We start from the raw sequence: 13,852 nt of genomic DNA, 5'->3' as shown, positions 1-13,852 counted from the left end.
TTTAGCAATAAATTTGCAGGTGTGGCATTACTTCACGTGTCCTTGCTGTTGCAGTCCATGTATTTCCACACCATCTTATCCATAAAGTCTTGCAGGTTACTCTGAGCCCAGCCAGTCAGTGTGTAAAGAGGTGGTCAATTCTACACATCTTTAAAGGCAAACACACAACACCCATTCATAACTGACAATAGTTCTTATGTAAAGGCATAGTCAAGATTTTATTGCATACACCTCCAATATAGAGAGATAACAACAAAAATCAAGACCATCTTACAACCAATGTATACCAATATAGGCGCAGTACTGACACTCAACATTTCGAGGGGGGTGGGGCGTTGTAGGGGGTGGCTGTTTTCGAAATCTGACCCAACTATACATCAGAAAGCGAGAGAGTGGTCAGCAAGAAACACGAGAACACAGAAACACGGCTCAGGTTGGGAAAGAGGAGTGACAGTGCCATCATTTTCTTTTTTTTCCGTGGATAAAAACAACACTCCAGCTGTATTGTTTGGCCATGCATCTGGAACTCATACATGCAAACAAACATCAGGGAACAACTGGAAGATACAAGCTTTATTTTAGTATTGTCCTCTGAGGTGACAAAAAAAGGCCACTAGACATTACACTTCTGATGTTCGCGGAATCATGGAGCGACAGCTACAAATAAAGCACTAGGTTTCATGAAGAGAAGGGCTACCACCATCAACAGAGCAGTGTAAAACAAAAAATAGATAAAACATAGATCATGCCAAGAGACAATCTCATATAGCCTACTACCAATTTTGACTGGGAAACGTAGATAGAAGTACCCAGCACAAGGTATTCAGATAGTGCTGGTCTGTCCCAAAAGAAAACATAGTAGAGAATTCTACTGGATGGTAGATTCCTCTTGCCAATGTGAAAAGTCCTATATTTTTGTTCTCTGCAGCACCAGTTTGTCTCGGTGCCTGTGATTGGCTGGTCAGACAGTTGTGCTCCTCCCCTGAACAAATGGCTTGGCCCATTCTACAAAGTCATCGATCAGCACTGGCCAGGCACCTGTAGGGAAACAACAGGCAGTGGAGTAAAACACAGGTTCAAGCAGTTGAGAAGGAACAAGATTAATTGCAAATTAACATATCTCTCCATGTACACAAACCTTAAAAACCGACATGCATGGTTGCACAGAATCATATTCATTTTTAAGGCCGTCCGTATGAATACTACATACAAATGTACATATTACCAGTATTATATATAGTGTATAACATTCCTAAGTTTAGCAGTTACAATGTTCTTTGTTCTTAATCTTTGGTGATGCCACTCTTGGTACAAGGTTGCTGAACTCCTCAGACAGTCTACATGTACATACCTTCCTCATCATAGTTACTCATGTCGTCTGCAATCATGTTACTGAAGTCTAGCAGCAAGTTCCACGTGTCCTTAGGTATGGACCTCTTGTGATGCTCCTGAGACAAGACAATTCACAACTTTTATTACCTTTACATTGATAAAATATATCCCACTGGCATTGTGTAATAGCTTACTGGTAAGAACGAATTGCAGTAGAAGCTTACTGGTAAGAATGAATTGCAGTAGAAGCTTACTGGTAAGAACGAATTGCATGAAAGGCACAAATAGAACATAAAAAGTCACTGGTACAAGATGTAAAACATACCTTGAGAAATCTTATCCAAAGATCTAGGAACTTGAATTTTCCTGCCAGAACTATGTTCCAGTAGGCAATGGCCATATCCAAATCTGTCAAAAAGAAACCAAACAATTAGGTACATAAACACGATTTCCCTGATTTTGAAGTCGTGTAGAACATGTTTAAAACTTTGTACATAACAGTAATAGTAATATATGTGTTACTGTAATCATAATATTCTTGTGTACCTGTTGCACGTCTTCGATCTTTTGTGCTTGCACCTGTTCCTTTATTAAAATACAGATGGCACACGTGTTGTTTTGATACATATACACCTGAACAAACAAACAGACAAACAAACATGCTTACCCATTCCCTTTTGTCCTGGGTTCTTTCCGAAGGTGAAGGTGAACTGGTAGAAATCTTTGAATCTGCTGGGCTCCTTGAGTTCGTTTTCAACCATGGGAAGTTTATTCTTTAATTTCTCCATTCCATCACACCTGCATTGTTCATATACATGGAACAAAGATGGTTACAAAGATGTTAGATAGAAAAAAAATCTTTTTTATTTCTCGACTTCATGTTCACCACAAAACCAGGCTCATGGAAGCCACTCAAATGTTTTGGGTTACTGTACAGATAGTGAGGATGTTTGTTGACCTTAGACTTGAAAAGTTTAAGGTTATACCCATGTGGGAAGCAATCACTCTGTAACTTGTTACATAGTGATGTTGTTCTAGGAAAGAAGCTTTCAGCGTAAGCGCGTGGAACTTCCTCCTAAGAGGTGGTGTATGGAGAAAGAAAGGGTGCTTCAGTGGAAGTGGCAAAACGTGTCCTTGCTGAGAATGTTCGAATGCTGAAAATCTGGCCCCATAAAGTAAAACAAACCATTCAATAAGTTTGGATGATGCATAGGATGGCTAGCCGCTAAGTGCTGATAGTAACTACCCCCAAACTAGATTATATCCTCCATTTATTAGCTATAACTTAGTCTAAGAGTCTAACAGCCGTACCCTAACTCAATTATTGGCTCCAGTGGCCATCACCACCTAACCAACTACATCATGCACCTAAACTATACCAGAATGCTTTCGATGTGCATATTGTGGTAGCAGAAATTGTTTTGGTCCTCAACAAAGATTTTTAAACCTTTCCTGGCCTTATTTTTCCATTATAAAACTGGGTTACATGGTTAAGACAGTTATGATATCCACAGCTACATGTAACATATTACCTGATGTTACAGATGTTGTCATGAAAGACAGAACTCACCCTAACTCTGTCATTCCTTCCATGAACTCCTTTTTAGTGAATTCACATTGTGTTGCGGCTTTGAATTTCCATGCTATGGCCAGGACTGCTCTACTGGCGGGGTCGAGGTTCAAGTCATCGCAAAATCTCGCCACCCCCTCCACTCCAATCTTGTCTTCTTCATGAGGATCTGAATAAGTAATGACAAGACACATGTACTGTAAATCTTCAAATGTTTGTAGTGTATTTATCCTCACGGTTTGTGCAGTGACACAGCCACTATGAAATCATGACAACTTGTAAAAATGTATCTTCAATGTACATGTACTACTACTACTACTGTAAGTTACAACGTAAATTAAAATGCTGCAAAAACATTTCTCCTTCTGCTGCAAAATCAATCAATGGTGATCAAAACATACTTTTCTGGTCTTTCAGGGTCAAGGGTAACAAAAGTATGCATTTCATTACATCAAGTTATAGATGTCGTAAACTTACTGTAATACAGACTTACAACTACTTAACTTTGTTATTTGTATTGATTCCTGTACATTGTCCTAGCGATAAACCAGTGATAAACATATATTGATGTGTTTCAACATATATTGGTAATGATAGTTTTGTACATGCAAATTATGTTTTGTATGTATAATTTTAGTTTTGGCAGGAATATTTTTATCAACACAAACAATAAATGTCAGCATCAATAAAACAGATGAATGGATTGATAGATAATTTATAAAAAATGTCATCACCATATTTCAAAGTTATGGGTTAAAAACGATTGTTAAACTCCTAGTAGAGTTAGAGAATGAATCAGATTGACAACAGCTGAATATTTGATCAGTTTACTGTGTTTTCTTCACAATGCATCAAATGACATCATGGGTGGACAGATACATAATTGTAATTGTACCTGCCAAGCAGTTGTCAACTACACATGGTATTCTTAACAGTTGCACACCTATCAGATGTACTCATTGTCTTAATTTTTAATACGTTATCATAAACCTAAGACTATCCTGGACATCAAAACATACTTGGACACAAACTTGATAAACACAAACACAGTGTGATGTTCTAGTTATAGCCTGTTGCGTAAAGATGAGTCAACGAAACAAAAATATTACAATGTCATCATAAAATGATGGCATGGTTGATGTTTTATGGTTAAATCGGGGGCAAACAGACCCTCCACCCACCTTTGTATCGGTTGAAAAGCTGCTCGAGCTTCTTTCTGTCGACGGCAGGTTTGTGTTCTCGATAGTACGCCTCTGGGTTCTGGAAATAGTTGTCCGAGGCGATGTCGAGTTTCCAGTCGTTTTGTGACAAACAGTAAATGGCGGTCTTTCCCCAGTTTGAGTAAAGGCGACGAACTGGCGGACTTTCTCCTTTTGCGACGATTTCAGCTTGTGCTTAAAACGACAGAAAGGTAATGTGAGTGGTGTGTGTTACTTAGCGCTATCAAATTACGCCAGGTATGATTGTAAGAAGGAAAAATACCAAGAATTGCGCAGCTCATACCATCTTCCCATGGAGTTCCTTGTTCAACCTCAGCCAACACTGCGCAAGCGTTCCAATATGGGTCAGAGGTTACCTAAGATATCACTCCAAAATTTAGACGATTTTGCACAATTTTTGCTCGGAGATGTGAAGAAATGGAGACAGAAATATCCTTATCTCAATTTTTCATGCCCCTGTATGTGTAAACGTTATAAATGTAGGAAAAACACTGATAATTTCCACCCAAACATCAAATCTGACGATCGGCAACACCAGTGGTTGGGCCCACTCAACATGAATATTTCGAGGGGGAGAAAAATTTCATTGCAATTTTTTTTGTAACGTCAAAAATAAACTTACGAATTAGTTTGTAGCTCAAAAAAAGTAAAGGAAGTCATTAGCGTATTCTATTACTATTGACATTACATAATTTCTGAAGCAGCTGCCACAGATATTTACCTCCCCTCCAGTAAACAGTGGTTCGTTCCAAAAGGGAAAGGTTGTGAGGTTGTCTGCTGATGTGTGAATGATAGCGGGTGGTTTCAGGTTGGTGTTTGTTAATTCACCTCGTAAACATAAAATGTCTCATAGTGAGACAGTTGACAATCAGCATCAGCAGTTAAATTGTGCGTATTTTCAATGTAATGATCATTGTCATAATTTTAAAGTGTAGTGGGGTGGGGGGCTCTTAAGATGTTATTGGGCTGTTCCAATAAAATAAATGTGGAAGGGTGTTGAAGTCGTATCCTACTCATCCCCCTGTCCCACAGTTTCACCCCAATGTCTTTCAGTCTAAGCTGCTTCACCCCCTCCCAAGTACCATCCCCCTTCTCATACCCCCTCCTGAGCCCCCTGTGTCTTGCTGGTCACCCCCTCCTTCACCCCTTCAACCCCCCTCAGTCCAAATTTTTTGGGAACAGCCCATTGTGTATTGACCTGTTATTAAAGGTTCGTCATTGTTAGGTATGTCAGCTAATTAAATAAAAGGTTGAAAGTTGAAGAACCAGTGGGGCTCAGCATGTACAATGGAGCGACACGTCTCAAAAAATCAATCCCAGATTTGTTTTGAGATAAGACCTTTCGAGAAACGACACATTGCTAGCTCAAAAGGAAATCATTGACAGCAAGGCAGTCAGAGATGGCAGACTTCATCCCCTTCATGTAGGTCAAAAAAGCACCAAGATATACCAGTAGCTAACCACCATTAGAAGTATTTAACTTCCTTCCTTTAGTCGTTTAGAGTAGAATACACACTACCTGGTTGTAAAATGTCTTTCATTTCTTCCAGTGAGATTCCGTCCACCAGCCCTCCCCACCACAGCCAGCTTCAGCGGTCCTACCCAGCATGGCAGACACCTCTAATGTCATGGCCAACAACGCCATCAGTATGGTTGTACTGATGGGCATCGTCCTGGGCCTCATGCTACTCGTCACCAACATGATGAACTTTGTCTACAACCTGTGGACATAAGCCACACACCAGATGGATATACAACCAGTTGGCTGAACTGTGTTTACAATGATATTTTGTAGTGAATTGTTTTTCTAATGTGCAATGAGTTATTCCTAATGTGCACTGACAAATCGAGTAATTAACCTTCATGACCAAATTATATAGACAACCAGGTGAGATTTGTCAAGAGATTGTTTCTGGTACTAACAATTACTAGACTGCTGTAATACTACCTGTTTTATTCCATTTGACCATGTTAGGTAGAATTCACAAGATGGTTTCTAAACATTTAACGGCGTTGCTTTTGCTCATCCTTTTTGTTGTGCTGATAAAACATGCCAGTACTAAACGTGTGCAAAAGAAGGCTGAAAACAAGAAAGAAGTTGAAAAACCGAAAGCCGGGGACTTGGGTGTTAATGGTCTGTTGAGACGGGCAGTGCAGCTACCTATCAAACCACCAATCCAGAAAGTACCAGGCACAAAGGACAGGTGGACAAGGTGGACAGATCGCTCCTGTGACCACCTGCAGGGCCTCTTAGACTTAAAGAAAAGGATCATGAACAGGTTAAACCAAGGAATCGAAGCCGTCAAGAAAAAGAAGGACGCTACAGAAGACGAGAAGAAATTTGAGATTCACACATTTGTTGTCTTCCAACGAGAATTAAACGACAGTGAAACTGCTATATTCCAGGCAGTTCACAGTCTAAAACATGCGCTATCGGGTAATTATAGAGACATCTCTTACATGAGAGAAGCGAGTTTACAGAGACTTGACGCGTTGAAAGCTGCAACTCTACAGGAAGAGGAAGAATATAGTGAACTGGTACGAGTGGAAAATAAGGTTCAAGAACAGGCGAAGAAGGCGAACAGTTCAACCTTCCTGGAAGAAATTCTGGCTGACGTGGCCAAAGCTGCTGACAAGTTAGAAGAGACACTGCAGGAACATGTCTTTGATGAATCTAAAAAAGTGAGTATTGAACTTTGCTACTACAATGTATACACTTTATAAGGGGCTTGAGTTGAGTAAAAATACATGTGTGTGTACAGTTGTAGTTTGGAGTAAAGGAAAAGTTATAGAAAAAATCCGTAGCCATTTGGTATGTTTTGGATGTCTTTTCAGTAGCTTCCTTCAAGTTGCATGACCAGGGAGATATTACCCATTCCACCTCCTCGCATTTGTCTAGATTCCTCTTCTCAGATTCTTGTATAGATCTAACCATCAGCTTTAAACAACACTTGTACTAGTACTACTACTAGTAGCTAGATCTGCAAAGATTAGGTGTGACAAGTCTTTCAGTGTGATACAACCACATGCTGCCTCACTGCAAAGCTGGTATGTTAATGCCTAAAGGTTACTATAATCTCCAAGCAGATCATATGGTAGCAAGGCAGTATCTATTGGCCAGAGGAGTGTTCAGTGGCTGTGCAAACTCCTCTGGCTAATGGATACTGTCTTGCCACCAAAAGAAATCTGCTTGGAGATTAACACAGATACAAAATTATTACCAAGCAATTATACACTACACCCCCTCCCCCTCTGCCAGGCTCAGGGCGCGCTGATAGAGGCTGTGGTGAGAGTGAATGAGGATCCCGGAAAGGTGAACGACTCCAAGTCAGGGGTGGACGACGGTGGTATGAGCATGCTGGTGGACTCCAGGAACAACCAGTACATCCTCACTAAGGCCAAGGACTCTACAACACCACTCGCACACAAGCAGCTGATCCAGGTAACTTTGAGTTACATGTAATAATTTACGATTTTTGAACTTGCATGTCATTGTATTATTTATCTATTGCTGAAACTGAAAATATGAATTAAGACCACTGACTATCCTCGATCCCTTAAACTCTTGAAAAGCAGCCAAGGCCAAAGAATTGTACGTAAATTTAAAGAAAGGTTGATAAAAAAAACTTAGTCTAGTAACCTTACCCCTGCAATCAGGGCTCAAAATGCTACCTTCATATGCAGGTTAGTTCAGGTAAAATTGGATCTGTGCAGGTATTTCAGATGTCAACCTGCACCTAACCTCCACTGGTCTATTTTCTGGGTTTACATACATGTAATTACAGTAGGTATATCTGGATTTTTATTTGCTGCATTGACTGTTACCACCAGTATGTTAAATCTTCATCACAAAACGTCCAAGTTTTGAATAGTCCATAATCTTCAGCTTGGTCTATTTGAGCTTGGTCAGCGAATTGATTTTTATCTTGCAGTTGCCAAGAATGAACATTGTGATGTTGGTTATTTTGCCTGCAGGACATGATCCTGATCCTGAGCATGTCCTTCCTGTGGGGCTGGCTGTGCAATATTCTCCACCTGCCCACCTTGTTCGGCTATGTCATGACGGGACTGGTACTGGGACCAGCGGGACTTAACATCATCAAGGTAATTACCTATATATGTTTTACCTTCGCAGAAGGAAAACATATTGTTTTTACTCAGTTTTTCTTCTGTTCCAAACACATGCAGCATTAGATAATACTAACAGCAGGCGGCTAGTATGGAAACTGTCATAGTACCCTCCTAATGACATTGATAGGTGCAGGTAGGGACAGGTCAAGTAGTGGTTGAAGTGTTTATTTCTTTTTGCATCCTTATTTGACTGTTTCGTGTCTCTTTTGTTTCTGCAGGCTGTTGTGCAGGTGGAGACTCTGGGAGAATTTGGAGTGTTCTTCATCCTGTTTACTGTTGGGATGGAGTTCTCCCCAGATAAACTGAGAAAGGTAAGGAGCCACATGACATCAAGCTGGGCTTCAAGTACAATATACATCTTTCTGTATGTCTGCACAAGTTTGCCTTTCAGTTCATCAGTTCTTATACCTCTTTGCACTAGAGGCTTGAATTGCATCTAGCAATCTTTGAGCAATCTTAGAATTTGCGCAATGAATTTTATACATAAAGAACACATTTTTCTCGTTTTGTGTGTGTGTTGGTAACAGGCAGTCTGCAGGTCATTGACCTTTTTGGTTTGGAGAAGAAGAGAAAATGTAGCAAAAACAATTGTATATTTTCCTTCGGTGAGCATAATCAAACGTACAAAGAATCCTGTCTGTGTGTTCACCAGACGTGGAAGGTGGCAGTGCTGGGCAGTCTGGCCATGATGCTGCTGATGGTGCTGTGTGGGATCCTGTGGGGCATTCCCCTGGCCATCTCCTGGAAACAGAGTGTGTTTGTGTCGGCCTGCCTGTCCCTGTCCAGTACCCCGCTGGTCGTCCGGTTCCTCAGCACCTCCGCACGGTCAGACCACAAGTATGACGACCCTGACACCAGTGGTAAGTCTGCAAATGTTGTCTACACACATTGGAGGAAAGAAAGCACGCCAGGTTATGAAAATAGAGCTACATAGCTACCAAATTAGATGGTTGTTTTTTGAAAAAAATAAGTGCAATCAAACCTACCAAGGTGACCACCTCTTCAAGCTGGCCAACTGGCCATGGTGACTGCTTTTTCTCAGTCCCTAAAATTTGCTGTAAGCATAAAGCGACCTGTATGTCCTGGGTGACCACCTGGCCAACGTGATCGTGAGTTGGTTCCACTCAAGGCCCAATACCTGCCCATGGCGACCACATCATTTTCAATTGTGTTGATTATTGATGATAACTAATGAAAAATCATGGAGAAACCAGCCAGTTTGCCTCAACTGCTTGATGACAATGCTTAAATTTGTTCTACGTAAATTGTGCCATGTGCCACCCTCCCCACATGCATTCACCACAGAACTAAAGATGCTTACAGCATTTGATTTTAAAACATCTTGAATTGGAAACTATTTATGCCTCAGTCATGTTGTGTCTCTTCAAGGAGACCACCTGTCTTCTGTCCCCTCGATGGTTGCCTTTGGCAGATTTGACTGTAGTAATCTATGGGGTTTTCCTAAAGCTTCTAACATGAAGCTTTCTGTGTTCTTGCTTTAACCAATGGTGACAGGCAGCGAGGATCTCTGTTTAGATCTAGATGAGCCTGAGGTATCAGAACAGCCAGAGGGAAATGCTAAATGGATTGGCAAAGGTAGTTGTTTTTCCCTACTATGGCTGTAAGGTGCACATGTTTGTCTTCTGCCTTGTTTGGGACTTAAGGTTTGATCTTGTCACGTGTATTCCCGTGTATGTGGTGATGGTACAGCTTGTTTCATGTACTTCAGCCTCAGCCGCATAGTGACTTTTTACCTTTTTACTGCTCCATGCTTTGCCTGGTGCCATCCGATTTGTAATGGTAGCGAAATACAAACAAATCGGATGGCACCCATGTTGACCATTTTTTGAATGGCCCTTTTGCAAGCGAGAATAGAGGTGGAGGACACTAGTTAGCTGACAGATCACGTTCCTGAAGGACAACCTTCAACCCCAGTCATAAATAATTTTTGTGTAGAATAGTTTGGTTGTGCACTTACATCTTATAATGTCCTTAGAAATAGACTGTATGACATTGCAAATATACAAGTAGTAAGAGATCTCACAAAACCTGTCAGATGAGGGCAAAAGATATGATGTGACATACAAGAAGTCAGAGGCAACTGACGTGAAGCTTTATACAAACCCACAGACTTTACAGCCAAATTGTAACCTATGTTGTACATGCGTTACTCTGCATTTTTGTTCTGGAATTTTTTTGATGCCGGCTTTGGGCTTTCTTTTTCGTTCTGGAATTTTTTTTGACGCTAGCTGTAGAGTAAGCCGAAGCCTAAACCTCTGCTTGGAGAGTATACATGTGTTGTGTTGTGTGTGTGTCTAGTTTCCAGTGAGCTGGATTACTCCTCCATCCTGCTGGGAATTCTGGTGATGCAGGATGTGATGCTGGGACTCATCATGGCCATCCTGCCCACCCTGGCCCCGACGGGACCCCCCGCGGTCATCGGCAAGTCCGGGACGGACACTCGGACGGCCTGGGACACAGTGAAGGCCATCATGTCGCTGGTTGAGGCTGTGATCGTGGTCCTGGGACTGAGCTTCGTCCTGTCCAAGTACGTGATGGCCCCGTTCTTCAGGAGGCTCCACCTGCAGGGCAGTAAGGAGATGTTACTGATGGGGACAGTAGCTCTCTGCTTCCTCATGTTACAGGTTAGCAGCAGAAGTGCCATGTTTTCTTACCCTCCACCATGTTAAACTGATATTATGTAAGATTTTTTTGCGCCAAAACTGTAAGTAATTGAAATTTTCTCATGTAGATTGTCATTTTCAATAACTTTCAACATATTATCATGGCATTATCAACATAGGATGAAAATAAGTTGCGCCAGGCCCACTGTATTTTTAGGAGGCTCCTAAAAAGAATGTAAACAAACAGCATGGCTATGATCCGCACTAGCACTGGGAAGTTGGCATTTTTCCAACACATTTTTGCAGCCCAACAACGTTGATCTTTTACCCCCAAATGTCATTATGAACCCAGGTAGGCTTATAGCGCAAGAAAATGTGTAAAACAACAATGTTTAAAATAGTGAAAATCACAATGTCTTTAATGTCTAACTTGAAGTTGAATGGAAGGGTTGTGAATTAAATCAGTATTGGTAAAGGGGGGATCTGCCATCTCTGATGACTTTGTCCATCATGGTGCACGGTGCAACACACACAGTGTAGCTAACTTGTCTGATATATCCCCACCAGCTAACGGATGTGTTGGGTGTGTCCATGGAAGTTGGGTGTTTCCTGGCGGGCGTTCTGGTCAGCTCACAGGGCCATCAGGTGGTTGAGGAACTACTCAGCCTGATAGACCCAGTCAAGGACATATTCGCCAGTATCTTCTTTGCTACAATAGGTGAGGCTCTCCTAGTTTACACGATGTACATGTCATATCATCTGCACTTTCTTTTTTACTTTAGTTAGTACATGTGTACTATTCACAATTGGAACTAAAAGAGTGCTTGTGATCATATGCATATTTCAAAATGATAATAATTTTGGCATGTTTTAATTACACACTTTTAAAAGCTACAAATCTTATAAAGTTTCCTGCTTTTTGCACATTTTTGATGACAAAATGTGTGATCCCTATAAGACTGGTGCTTCCACATGTACATTATTAAGAACTGACTGAAGTTTACCTGACTCTGTATCACCTCCAGGTCTCCATGTCTTCCCAACCTTTGTGGTATACGAGTTGAGCATACTCGCCATCATGACACTGGTGGTGGTCTCACTAAAGGTAAGAACGTGGACATCATTCTCCTTGGGCCACTCCTATTAAGTTTCTTTGCTTTAAGATTTGCTGCTCCATCCTTCCTTCCTGATGGAAAAGAAATCTAGCAACAGTAAAAGTTGGTTCTCAGAGGCTCTGAGGGAAAAAAAGCCATCTGACAGCTTGGATGTTTTGTTTTTGCAAAACCGGTAAACTGCCTTTAGGAGTAATACACCAGTTTTGTACATGTAAGCACAAGCTGCGCAAGACCAGAATGTGAGGTTTGAACCTCTCACACTGGGAAGAGCTCCTACTCTTTCAATAAGTACCGTGGGTTCTTCAACTTGCATGGGGTGTGGCTCTCCTCAAACACGGGACCTCCATGTAATATCCTATCTGAGAGATGTCTCTAACCAAAGCTAGGTACTCATTTTTACCTGAGTGAAGTGAGGAAACTGTTGTCGATTGTTTCAGTTCATCGTGGGGGTTGCAGTGCTGGGACTGTTCCTGACGTCACGACAGTCCTTCCTGAAGTGGCTAGTGGCCGCAGGGTTGGCGCAGGTCAGCGAGTTTTCCTTCGTGCTGGGCAGCAGGGCGCGACGGCTTGGGATCATCTCAAGGGAGGTGCGTATCTATTCATTGATTCCTTTACCACACTGATGCTAAGCTTTGGCTACCGATTCTCCATTGGCTTCAGCATTAGGCAGCAGTGAGAAGGTTACAACTTTTCCAGTGATATAGAAACACAAACTTCAAATTAAATCAAGTTACCTGAACAACTAACATCATAGTAGTCCATTTAAAAAAAAAATCAGCATATGTAGTGTGGTGTAGCGTTAGAGCATCTGACTGTCAAGCAAGGGGACCCAGGTTCAATCCCCATTTAATGTCCTATCCGAGGGATGCCCCTAACCAGAACTAGATACTCATTTTCACCAGTGTGAATTGAGGAAACTTGACCTTGTGACTATTCTGTCATGTTGCAGGTGTATCTGCTGGTACTGGAGGTCACGACCTTGAGGAAACTTGACCTTGTGACTGTTCTGTCATGTTGCAGGTGTATCTGCTGGTGCTGACGACCTTGAGGAAACTTGACCTTGTGACTATTCTATCATGTTGCAGGTGTATCTGTTGGTACTGGGGGTCACGACCTTGAGCCTGCTGCTGGCCCCGGCCTTGTGGCAACTCTCCCTCTGGCGCTTCCGAGTCATCCGACGCCGATCCTACAGCGGACCACAGATCACGTGATGTAGTCTCTATGACTCCAGACTAACTTGCTGGCAGCACATCGACAGAACATACTGCACCTGTGCGTGAAACCCGTAATGTATTGTGCATAGCACTTCGATAGAACGTCTCATATAGGGTCCTAACAGACCACCTTTACAAATGGTACTCATTAGCAGGTGTTGCAGTTTTATTTGAAAATATGAGATTTATTTATCTAAAATTTTATTTATCTGGTATCGCTTGTGAGAACATCGAAAACAAACTAGCCAAAAGAGATGAGCCAATATTGCAATGTTCTTGAGTAATATAATTATATGTTGTTGAGAGCAATAATAAATTTATTATATGTATTAGCAGATATATTATCTTCATGGAGTTTCCATTTGATGAACTAAGGGAATTCAAAAACTTTATAGAGTTGTTCTTTATATTATTATTGTACTGGTTACAATGCAGTCATTGAGAGAGATTTTGAGGACTGTGGAAGTATATTGTAGTTCTCTGTATTTTTGTGAAAACTTGATGACGATAGTTATATTTTGTCATCAAATGTTTAGTAGATGATTCAGTGCACATGCCTCTGTTATACAACAATGTACAACTGAGTGGAACAATAAAAGGTAGAATCTATGCCAACGTACTTCCTTTCCATGTTTTGATGTTGTGT

The 13,852-nt window shown here is 41.3% G+C and overlaps 2 protein-coding genes across 5 annotated transcripts; one reads left to right on the top strand and one right to left on the bottom strand.

The window, feature by feature from the left end:
- Nucleotides 1–467: 467 nt before the first annotated feature.
- Nucleotides 468–5,806, bottom strand: LOC109464440 (DCN1-like protein 1). The gene is made up of 9 exons (XM_019761423.1): nt 5,725–5,806; nt 4,844–4,950; nt 4,406–4,478; nt 4,084–4,296; nt 2,903–3,071; nt 2,000–2,130; nt 1,658–1,740; nt 1,352–1,448; nt 468–1,038 (listed from the first exon to the last, which is right to left on the bottom strand). The coding sequence occupies exons 1-9, from the start codon at nt 5,804–5,806 to the stop codon at nt 962–964; spliced, it is 1,032 nt and encodes a 343-aa protein (XP_019616982.1). The 3' UTR covers nt 468–961.
- LOC109464477 (transmembrane and coiled-coil domain-containing protein 3-like) lies at nt 4,861–13,821 on the top strand. 4 transcript variants are annotated; one of them, XM_019761473.1, is made up of 11 exons: nt 4,861–4,930; nt 5,673–6,804; nt 7,382–7,564; nt 8,098–8,226; nt 8,472–8,564; nt 8,906–9,113; nt 10,573–10,898; nt 11,445–11,595; nt 11,903–11,982; nt 12,430–12,579; nt 13,078–13,821. In XM_019761473.1, exons 2-11 carry the CDS (start codon nt 6,091–6,093, stop codon nt 13,201–13,203), a joined length of 2,160 nt encoding a protein of 719 aa, XP_019617032.1. In that variant the 5' UTR covers nt 4,861–4,930; nt 5,673–6,090; the 3' UTR covers nt 13,204–13,821. The 4 variants fall into 4 exon arrangements, with proteins under 4 accessions (XP_019617032.1, XP_019617035.1, XP_019617033.1 ...); XM_019761476.1 differs by lacking the exon at nt 4,861–4,930 and adding an exon at nt 4,947–5,010 and having other exon boundaries at nt 13,078–13,203; XM_019761474.1 differs by lacking the exon at nt 4,861–4,930 and adding an exon at nt 5,304–5,347 and having other exon boundaries at nt 13,078–13,203.
- The last annotated feature ends 31 nt before the right edge of the window (nt 13,822–13,852 follow it).

The sequence above is a fragment of the Branchiostoma belcheri genome, unplaced genomic scaffold, assembly GCF_001625305.1.
Source record: "Branchiostoma belcheri isolate BF01 breed outbred unplaced genomic scaffold, Haploidv18h27 scaffold139, whole genome shotgun sequence".
NCBI lineage: Eukaryota > Metazoa > Chordata > Leptocardii > Amphioxiformes > Branchiostomatidae > Branchiostoma > Branchiostoma belcheri.
This window is presented reverse-complemented; position numbering and strand designations above follow the sequence as displayed.

Bases quoted from the DNA above. Each gene is read 5' to 3' on its own strand.
- LOC109464440 (XM_019761423.1), bottom strand. From the start codon at position 5,806: ATGAGGCCCAGGACGATGCCCATCAGTACAACCATACTGATGGCGTTG. The intron at 4,479-4,843 runs GTAAATATCTGT...GTGATATCTTAG, and splicing joins CACTGTTTACTGGAGGGGAG to GTAACCTCTGACCCATATTG. The intron at 3,072-4,083 runs GTGGGTGGAGGG...TTACTTATTCAG, and splicing joins GCTTTTCAACCGATACAAAG to ATCCTCATGAAGAAGACAAG.
- LOC109464477 (XM_019761473.1), top strand. From the start codon at position 6,091: ATGTTAGGTAGAATTCACAAGATGGTTTCTAAACATTTAACGGCGTTG. The intron at 8,565-8,905 runs GTAAGGAGCCAC...TGTGTTCACCAG, and splicing joins CCCCAGATAAACTGAGAAAG to ACGTGGAAGGTGGCAGTGCT. The intron at 12,580-13,077 runs GTGCGTATCTAT...ATCATGTTGCAG, and splicing joins TTGGGATCATCTCAAGGGAG to GTGTATCTGTTGGTACTGGG.